This window comes from Oratosquilla oratoria, chromosome 16 (genome assembly GCF_046742065.1).
Source record: "Oratosquilla oratoria isolate Oo_2021 chromosome 16, ASM4674206v1, whole genome shotgun sequence".
Classification (NCBI taxonomy): Eukaryota; Metazoa; Arthropoda; class Malacostraca; order Stomatopoda; family Squillidae; genus Oratosquilla; species Oratosquilla oratoria.
This window is the reverse complement of record NC_134792.1, coordinates 15,542,565-15,552,564: the sequence shown is the minus strand read 5'-3', so window position 1 is coordinate 15,552,564 and position 10,000 is coordinate 15,542,565. Positions and strand designations below refer to the sequence as shown.

The window sequence follows — 10,000 nt, the reverse complement described above, 5'->3', positions numbered from 1 at the left end:
TACTGCTGCCCCCCCTCACTCTCTCTCCACTGTGATATTCCCAAGGATAGAAACACTAATTAGAGCCGACGAAATACCAATTATCAGTAAAAGTCAGAGGTCCGAAAAAAGAAAGACAAACATAGATCATACAGAAGAAACTAATCGAAAAGGTGTAAGTATTTTCAGAAAGAAAGCACAGCGCAGACTATCTTAAAAAGAGCAGATCATTTCTTTGAAATATGAAAATGGGGATCATGTTCAATTCAGAGAATAGTAAAAAGAGTAGAAATATTTTACCAAGACCTTTGCTCCTTAAATACCAGTTCAGTCAGTAAATTCATTTGGAAACGTTAGTAGTATGCCAAAAGTGAATAATTAATCAAAATTGCTCTTAAAAGCAACTGAGAAAGATGGCGTAGCGATATCTTTTTGAAAGATGCAAAATCATGAATTCATTATACGAGTAGAATATCTCAACGCAAGGAAAGCGTTCCTGAATCATGGTACAATAATTTGTGCAAGCTGTTAAAGAGCGGAAATGGAACTGGATATTAAAGGTAGCCAGAAAGGGTGATGAAAGATGGAGCGAGCAGGTTAGCGACTGGATCCCGTGAGATGGGAACAGCAGGGAGGAAAAAGACCAAACAGAAAGTAGAACGACGTGAGAGAGGAATTTTCCGGAGTGAACATAAGCACATAAGAATGAAAGAGACCATAAGGCCTACACTAGGCAGTTTCATATCCATTACCACATATCATCCCTATCCATAAAGTTGTCTAACCTTCTCTTAAAACAACCAATTATTTCAGCGCTCACTACATGGTTACTAAGTCCATTCCATTCGTTGACCACTCTATTAGTAAACCAGTTCTTACCTATTTCCTTCCTAAATCTAAATTTGTTCAATTTAAATCCATTACTGCGAGTCCTGCCCTGTTGCCTTAATATGATGACCTTGTCTACATCACCCTTGTTAAAGCTTTTGATCAACTCGAACACATTTATTAGATCACCCTGCCTAAGCATGTCCTCATAAGGTAAATTTGAGCCCATGTATCATTTTGGTGAACTGATATCCATTCTATTGGACGGAGACCAAAAATGTACCGTATAGTCAAAGATGGATCTAACTAACGCCAGATAGAGTTTGATGATTACCTCTGAACTTTTAATCGTGACGGTCCTAGCTCTATTCCTGGCGCTAATGCTCTGTTTCCTGGATTTAAAGTCAGGACTCGGTAGAACTCCTAAGTCTCTCTCGCACTCAGTTTTCTCTAAAAAGGTGTCTTCTAAGGCAGTGCTACTCAAAATGGTGGTCCGCGAACCGTTGCCGGGACGCGAGCCATCAGCTACCGGTAAACGGCCAGTTTTCAGGCCATGCTATGGAATCACTTGAGGAATTGGTAGAAGCTAAGGAATTTCAAGGAAATTCTGGGGTGTGGCTGCTAGTTCCAGTAATTTGTCGTTATGCAATGAAAACTGGATAAGAGTGAAAGCAAAATATCCTGAGCTTAGTGAAGTTGCTCTGAAAACTCTTCCATTTCCTTCAACATACCTCCGCGAGACTGGCTCCTAAACCATGAGTGTTATTAAGACAAAGTATATGAATAATATGGATATTCATTCTCCATTGCGCGTGGCACTGTCCTCAATCGAACCACGGCTGGGTAAACTGACAAAGAAACAGGCTCACCTGCTGTTTTTTTTATTTATTATTTTTATATATTTTGATATTGTATTATTTGTTTACAAAATAAATAGATGAATAAATTTGTCAACTTTTATCATATTCATTATATATATCGTTTCCGGTGTAAATGAATATTAATACGAGATATTACTGGTACGTGACACATTAAAAAAAAGAAGAAGAAAAAAAAAAGAATGTCACACCAGATAGTTTGAGAAGTACTGCTCTAAGGTATACCTGTTTTCTGGACTGTGTAAACCTACGTTTAACACATTGCACTTTGAGATATTGAAGTCCATATCCCATTTCATCGACCATCTGAACAATTTATTAAGATGCTCCTGCAGTATCTCAGCGTCTTCTCCTGACCTAATTTGGCGTCCTATTTTAGTGTCGTCCGCAAACTTGCTAACATCACTAATCCCAATGTCCAAGTCATATACATAATGAACAATAAAGAACCCAAAACCGAACCCTTGGGCTAGAAACAGTCCCACTTTTGGATTTTACACCGTTTATGGTGACCTGCTATTTTCTGTTACTGATCCATGCTCTAATCCACTCAAAATTTTTTCCTCCTATGCCATGGGCCTTGACTTTATTTAGTAGTCTCTGATGGGGCACCTTGTCGAACGTGTTATTAAAGTCAAAGTAAATAACATTGTAACTATCATTGTTATCTGATGCCGTGAAGACATTGGTAAAAAAATATAAAAGATTAGTTACACATGGTGAACCCCTGCTCAGTCACGAATCAAATTAAATCTCTCGATGTGATCTCTGATTCTATTAACTGTTGTTGATTCAATCATTTTACCTATAACTGACGTCAAACTGATTGGCCTGTAGTTGTGCTTAGACGATTGGTCACCCTTTTTTAAAAACAAGAACTATGTTTACGTGCCCCAAGAAATAGGCACAAAGTCAATGTCTACCGACTTATTAAACATATCCGTTAACTGGTTGCTGATATCAATTTTAAACTCGTATAGCACTCTCGGGAAAATCTCGTTAGGACCCAGGGATTTTATAACTTTAAGTCTATCAATCTGTTTGACTACTTCTACCTGTCTAATTTTGATGTTAGTAAGTCTACTTCCCTCATCCCCACTGAAGATCGGGTCGCAGTTAGGTACCATATCTACTCGTAACTTCCCCTATGTAAATACCGCGAGAAAATATTTGTTAAACGCCTCGCTTATTTTTCCTCCGCATCTAGCATGACATATTTTTAATTGTCCCTATCATTTCCTTATATTTTCTTCTGTAGAGATAAAAGAAACCCTTTCAGTTGGATCTCGTTTGTCCGGCAACCTTAATTTCGTAGTTACGCTTTGTTTTGCGCACATGTTCTTTTTAACTAGTCTAGTCATATCGTTATACTTAGAGCTAAGGTATGTTTCCCCATTTTCTATTCTGGCGCAAAACCCTCTTTTTATTCTGAGTTCGTATTTCAGCCTATCCGTTATCCATTTGGGAGTATTAGAATTCGACTTTATTGTTCTGAGGGTGACATGACGTGGCAAAAGTTAGCGCAATCATTCGACTTATTGGAAGAGATTGGAAGAGGCCTCAGCCCTAGACTTCAGATATCTGATGGATTGACATGGAAGTAAGCAAATACATCATAGACTTACGCCAGGAATACGGTGTCGTTAATGTAGACGCATCGGACGAGCCCGCCAGCAGCCATGAGGATAGCGCAGAGGAGAATGCTGACCCGGAGGCCGTAGCGGTAATTGAGCCAACAGATGGGGAAGATGAAGACGACAAAAGTGATGGTGCTCCAGTTGGCCAACATGGCCACCGTGGACTTGTCCCAGTTAGAGAACACCTTCAGCGCGGTCTCGCTGATCGGCCCCCAGTTGTTCCATTGCCAAACCTGCAGGACAAGGCATACTGACTCAGGTAAGAGATAGAGATAGTCTATTTCTTATAAAGGTATAAGTCCCAAAGATTTCTGGACACGGTGCCAATGTGCCTCGTTTGACATCAAACTATGCAATGCAGCACCTATATTCCACCGCAAACTCTCCGAATTTGCGCAACTCTACACACACACACATATACATTATACGTACATATACACACACATACAAACACACACATACACACACAGAAACACACACATAAAAGCACACATATACAAACACGCACACACACATACACACATGTATACACACACACATACACATACACGCACGCACACACACACAGAGACACACACACACACACACACACACACACACACACACACACACACACACACACACACACACACACACACACACACACGTACAATTATGGCGCGGTTGGTAGAGTCCCTGACTGTCACTACGGCGGTCCGGGTTCGAATCCTGCCCAGGGCTGAAATAATTTCAGTATCGCTGCGCTTCGAGCTGTTACCCCAACTCTCGTGGGCGGGGAGTTGGGTGTGTGTGTGTACGTGTAAGGTCACAGCATTACCCATAGATCGGTCATACGAGCTAGCTCTGAGCTCTCTTCCGGAGGGAAATAGCTGTCGATCACAAGTGCAACACGTGATCCAAAGACCATGGTGAAACACACACACACACACACACACACACACACACACACACACACACACACACACACACACACACACACACACACACACACACACACACACACACACATGTATATATATATATATATATATATATATATATATATATGTGTGTGTGTGTATACATACATATATATATATATATATATATATATATATATATATTATATATATATATATATATATAAGCACCGCAAGGACTCGAACCTTTGCCGGGGCGACTTGCTTATTCTGAGACAAAGGCGATAGCTTCGAGCCAGCCAGGCCTACATAAGGAACTACCCGATTCTCGACCTGGAGGTTCCCCGACGGTACTAGTCTCTATTCACAACTTATCGGAAGGCTCGCCATAATAAAGACTCGATGTAATTAGAATAGAGACCGAGCCGGCCTAGTACCGTCGGGGAACCTCCAGGTCGAGAATCGGGTGGTTCCTTTTGTACGGCCTGGCTGGCTCGAAGCTATCGGCTTTGTCTCAGAATAAGCAAGTCGCCCCGGCAAAGGTTCGAGTCCTTGCGGTGGAGCTTATTTCCATTTGTCAAAATTATACATATATATATATATATGTATATATGTATATATATATATATATGTATATATATGTATATATATATATATATATATATGTATGTATGTATGTATGTATGTATGTATGTATGTATTTGAAAATACGTAAGAGAGAAAGAGCAGAAGAAAACGAAGTATAGGGGATTCAGGGGTTGGGACCAAACTTTTGTCTTTACAGGGGTGCCAAATGTTAATGAAAGCGAGAAGGGACTTACATGCAAGAAGCACAGGATCGAGTACATGGCGAGAATCCAGAACCTCGCCTTGTAGGTGCGCGTCTGTGGTACATCGCCTTGCAAGTCACCAGGCCTGGCCTCTATGTCTTGAATATTGTTACTTCTCCCAAGGTCGACCTCACCTGAGCCTGTGGGGAACGGGCATGATCAGCAAATGCATTCTTCTATTCAAATCTGGATAAAAATGGGATAATAAAATACTAATGCATATTTTAATTACCTAATTACAATATAGTAAAATATTCATTTAAAGTACAAATATTTTGTATCAAACACTATAATGTTACGTAAAGTTATGGATAGGTTCAAAGTAATATATGTTATGTTTAAGTCTGTATATTTGTAGTTTCTATCTACATTATTTTAAAGGTTAACTGACAAGGTTTGGATTTCTTTATTTTTTGTTATTTCATGTATGAAAATATAACTTAGAAGAAGTTAGAACACTAAAATACACGTTTCTAGCATTTTATAATTTTGATTTTATCCAAATAGCATGATCTTAAAATTGCCTGGTAGCAGATGATTTTTTCAATGTCATGGGTACATTTTCCACCGCTAGGGCATACTGATGACGTAACAGCTGTTGTTTACATTCTTCAACATGGCCAGCACGCAATACGAAAATGACTTCACATCGAGTGAAGAAAATTGATCGGATTTGGATGTTCTTTCGTGTTCCAATGTGGGTACGATACAAGGACATATGTAACAAAATGTATATAAAATAGACTATGTAAAAATGCATTTTTTATGAATTTACAGCAAAATGAATAATCATAGATTGGTACTTTTATTTCTTTCAGGCTGTACAGTATCTTGCCTATCGTAATTTAGTGGAGAGGTGTTGGCAACGACTGGGCAAAAGAAATCGCCTGCCCCTTCCAGTGTGTGCCAGAGAAAAGAGGGAAAAATGTCCTGCGGCGCCAGATGAACATTACACAGGATTTAAATACCCTTCACAATGACCTTAGTTCAGATTCTTGGAATTATATTCGGAGTACTATTTTTCCTTGGTATATGAAAAGAATTCACTGTGTTGGACGATTAAACCTGGACCTTTGTTTCTGGATGAAGTCAGACTTCTCTTGTTTTTCATACTTGGAACAGACTGGTTCAGGAATTTTCATAGCGGACTGAAGTTTGGCATCTCTTGCAAGTTTGTATGATGGATATTCAGAAAGCAACCTCAGTAAATCACCAAGTAAAATTTGGACATATCATTTAAATACAAAATGGAGATTTTTGGTTTGTACATTTTATTGCTTAGTCATGTTATCAGAACAATAAAAATTGTTTAGGTAAGTATTATTTTTGGATTTATCACGTTGCTCCAGTAGGAAGTCCCAGGCAGTTTCATAGTTTGGATGAAATATGTTGCACAATAATGTTTCATACACTCACCATGTATTAGATCAACCTTCTCCTTTGCCATTCCAACACCTGTTTTGGCTTTGGGATATGATATAGCCCATTACACCTCTCCATTTTTTCCAGTTTTCTGCTTTTTACATGAATTTTCATTGAAATAAAGGGGAGCAAGTAGTAGTCTGAAAGTGGAAAATTAATAATGATAATTTTCAATCATGCATGCATTTTACCATTATCAATATGAATTCAGCCCCCTTGTGCCTGAATTACCGTAGTGAAATTACATCAAGAGATGTTTGAAGTTACATATGTACTTGCCCTCCTTCCATTGCTTCATAGAAAAAGTGCTGGGACTTGGGAGCAAAGAAGCACACAATCTCGTGTTACGATTCCAGCGCTGATGTTTGTTGACAAAGCGAGAGCTGACTGATATCCCTGAGAAGTGCTTTCTGCGTTACTATGACCTCAAGGTCTTTGTGTGCTTTTGAACCTGAAAGCAAGATGATAAGCAGGCTGTTGTGTGGTGCACGATTGGTAAGCAGATGCACATCTATTAAACAAGCGCCAAGCTAAAAAAAAATGGTGCAGTGTTGGTAGTAACTACTATTCCTCGTCAACCAGTTCTACATGCCAGTTTCTTGTCAAACACTTTACTACACTTTGTATTATGATTTACAAGAAACGCCAGGTTCACACTGTCAGACTTATTTTATTACATTGTACGGGAGAGAGGACGAAAATTTGGTCAAACCTTTGACAGCGTGAACTGGGTTTATTACCTTCTTTCAGCCATTCCCTATCGTCAACGGGCTCGTGGAAACATGTTTGATATATTTCACTATGGCCTTCGTGCTTGTTGACAAGGCAAAGGTCCCTAGTGTACTGGTTTTTTTTTTTCTCGAAATATTTCGAACAGTTTCGCTTTTGATCTAGGCTTCCATGACTCGTGCTGTCTGCACCGAGTTATGCAGTCCTTTTTGCGAACAGAATTCTTTCGGAAAAGAATGAAAATGAAGTCTATCCGCAGAAGAAAGTTCGTCGAATCACTGTTGCAATTTGCGGCGACACAATAAACCATTTTCGAACTAAATAATTTATAAAACATTGCTAACACACGAAATATGACAGATCACTGATCAAGTTGACAGCGCAGCACTTTCATAGTGCACGCATATGGCATGCATCAGAATGTAAACAGCGAGATTGACGTCACAGCCGATAGAGCCTTACGAGAACAGCCGAAGATCGGTGAAGGAAAAGTTCGTCTGTTACCGATATTTTGATAGGCCTTTTTATCATATTGCGAAAAAAAATATATATATACTAAGCCATACATCTAGCAAATATTCACCACCTCTTTGAAAACCTTCTCAGTTGACCTTTAAGGTATTGGTGTTTGGAGAAGCAAAATCAAAGCGGGCTCTTTACTGTCCCAGTGCTCTTTCTGGTTTATACATACAATGCAACCCCCGAAGTAGCCTCGGGGGGTTGCCAGATCCTACATACATTTACATATATACAAAGGGTTGCCATATTCAGATTTGAGAGAAAAAAAAAAAAAATCGTCGCGTCGCATTTTGCGACGATAATAGGCATCACATCTATTTAAGTCGAGGAGCGCGGCCTCTTTTGTCCGACGCAGGTGTCCTGGGTGTTTTACACAACAATTGAATGCTCCTTGGCTTGAGATCTGGAGGAACAATAGAGGGTCCCTCGAGGGTTAGCTTGAAGACGTTGGCGTATTGCTCGCTCCATATGCGTGTGTGCGCGCGTGTGCACGCTGGACATCAAAGGGGTTGGCAACAAGCCCCTGTCACACATATGCGACTGAAGAGAGTTCGCTTGGGTAGGAACGACTTAGGTTACAATCTTTGATTTTTCGAATCTCCAAATATCAAATCACATTTGTGTCATATATTGGGAAGCTGAATGACGAACTAGAAGTTCAGCCTATACGAATATTAGACACAGTCTTGAATTGTCTTTAGGGAAATCTAGAATATTGTAAGCAAAATCGTCTTCCAGCTTTTCAAATTCTCAACATTTGACGAGAGTCTTGAAGGTTTGACCAGGGATTTAGATAAGATTCGGCAGTCCGCTATTTGACGTCATGTCGGCTACGGTGGCGTCCAATCAGTGTGCGGCCTCAGCACTGACAGCCTTTTTGTTGTTACTTAAAAGAGCAGCATTTCGCAATGTTTACAGTTCAAAACTTGTGGCAGATACATTCTTCTAAAAAGAAGAATCTTATTCTAATCATCAGAATTCAAAGAGAACTGGTAATTAAATTATATATATATATATATATATATATATATATATATATATATATATATTAATATATATATATTCAGTAAATCTATTTAATTCCTTCGTGATTGTGGGGATGCAGCGAAGATAACGGAAATAGCCTGGCGGTAGACAGATAAAAAGAATATGACGTCACCCGGTACAACGTATAACTCACTACACGGCTGCAACAATACACGGTGAGTTTTCAATATCTCAATCATATCTTGTAGTTTCACTAATCTAAACAAAAATAATCTGTCGGCAGCCAGAACAAAACTCTTGAATATATGAATGGACGCAGAATGTATGACCTTTTGTGCAGTAGGCGCAAATGGTATATGTAACTCTGTTAATAAAAATATTACTATATAAGATGAATGGAACCATCTGACGTTGGCTAGAACAAAATCGACTAAATATACGAGTAAAAAATCTGATAAAAAGAGTGTGAATGGGATATGCTATAGTCGCTGCATCGAAAAGTGGCCGTTAGGGCGGAGCACGGGGATTCCCCCTGTGTTGCTACATATAATTATTTTATAATTTTATCATTTTTTATAATTTTATAATGTTGCCACATATAATTATATTATAATTTTTTGTCACACACCACCACTGAGGTAAAAATCAAAGCAATGTTTTCTATACAAAGGTTTCGTTTCCTCGAGTCGTAAACATGGCATATGAGCGGGAGAGAGCGACGTTGCCACTCCGTCTCTTCTCTGGCCACGCCCTCACACTGCATTCAGAAAGCATTGCATCCACACGCACGTTCTCGCCATGGATAAATACATTATATATAGTGAGAGAGAGAGAGAGAGAGAATGTGGCAACACCAGGGAATTCCCTAACCCCGCCTTATCGGTCACTTCTCGTTGCGGCGACTATAGTACACTGTATTTTTTATTCATTTATTTATCTATTTATTTATCTATTTATTATTTACTTTTATTTATTTGTTTATTAACTTATTTATTTATTTATTCGTTTATTTATTTGTTTATCTATTGATCTGCTTATTTATTTATTTATTCATATAAGTATTGGGTCGGCAATCCTTTGCATGTGCTCTTAATCCTTTTCTTGAGGATGGGGAGGGAGGGAGGAAAAGAGGAAGGAAGGGGGGCTCTGTAGAAGTGGATAAAATTACCTGGAGGCCTTAATGCTACAAATTAAAAGTCCCACCACCCTGTACGAAAGCTCTTAAGAAAATATTTGAGAACCTAAGGATGGAGGAGACTGCAAGAGACCATAAGGCTTACACCTGTCATCCC

General features: G+C 39.1%; 1 protein-coding gene across 4 annotated transcripts in view; it reads right to left on the bottom strand.

Annotated features, from left to right (window-relative positions):
- The window catches only part of LOC143033850 (solute carrier family 49 member 4-like), a 129,029-nt gene that overhangs the window by 36,437 nt on the left and 82,592 nt on the right, over positions 1-10,000 (bottom strand). For all 4 annotated transcript variants that reach the window (XM_076199404.1, XM_076199405.1, XM_076199409.1 and 1 more), the window contains 2 exons: positions 5,043-5,191; positions 3,311-3,555 (listed from right to left, as the gene is read on the bottom strand). In XM_076199404.1, the coding sequence (XP_076055519.1) occupies positions 3,311-3,555; positions 5,043-5,191 (394 nt within the window). The remainder of the gene's footprint in view (positions 1-3,310; positions 3,556-5,042; positions 5,192-10,000) is intronic.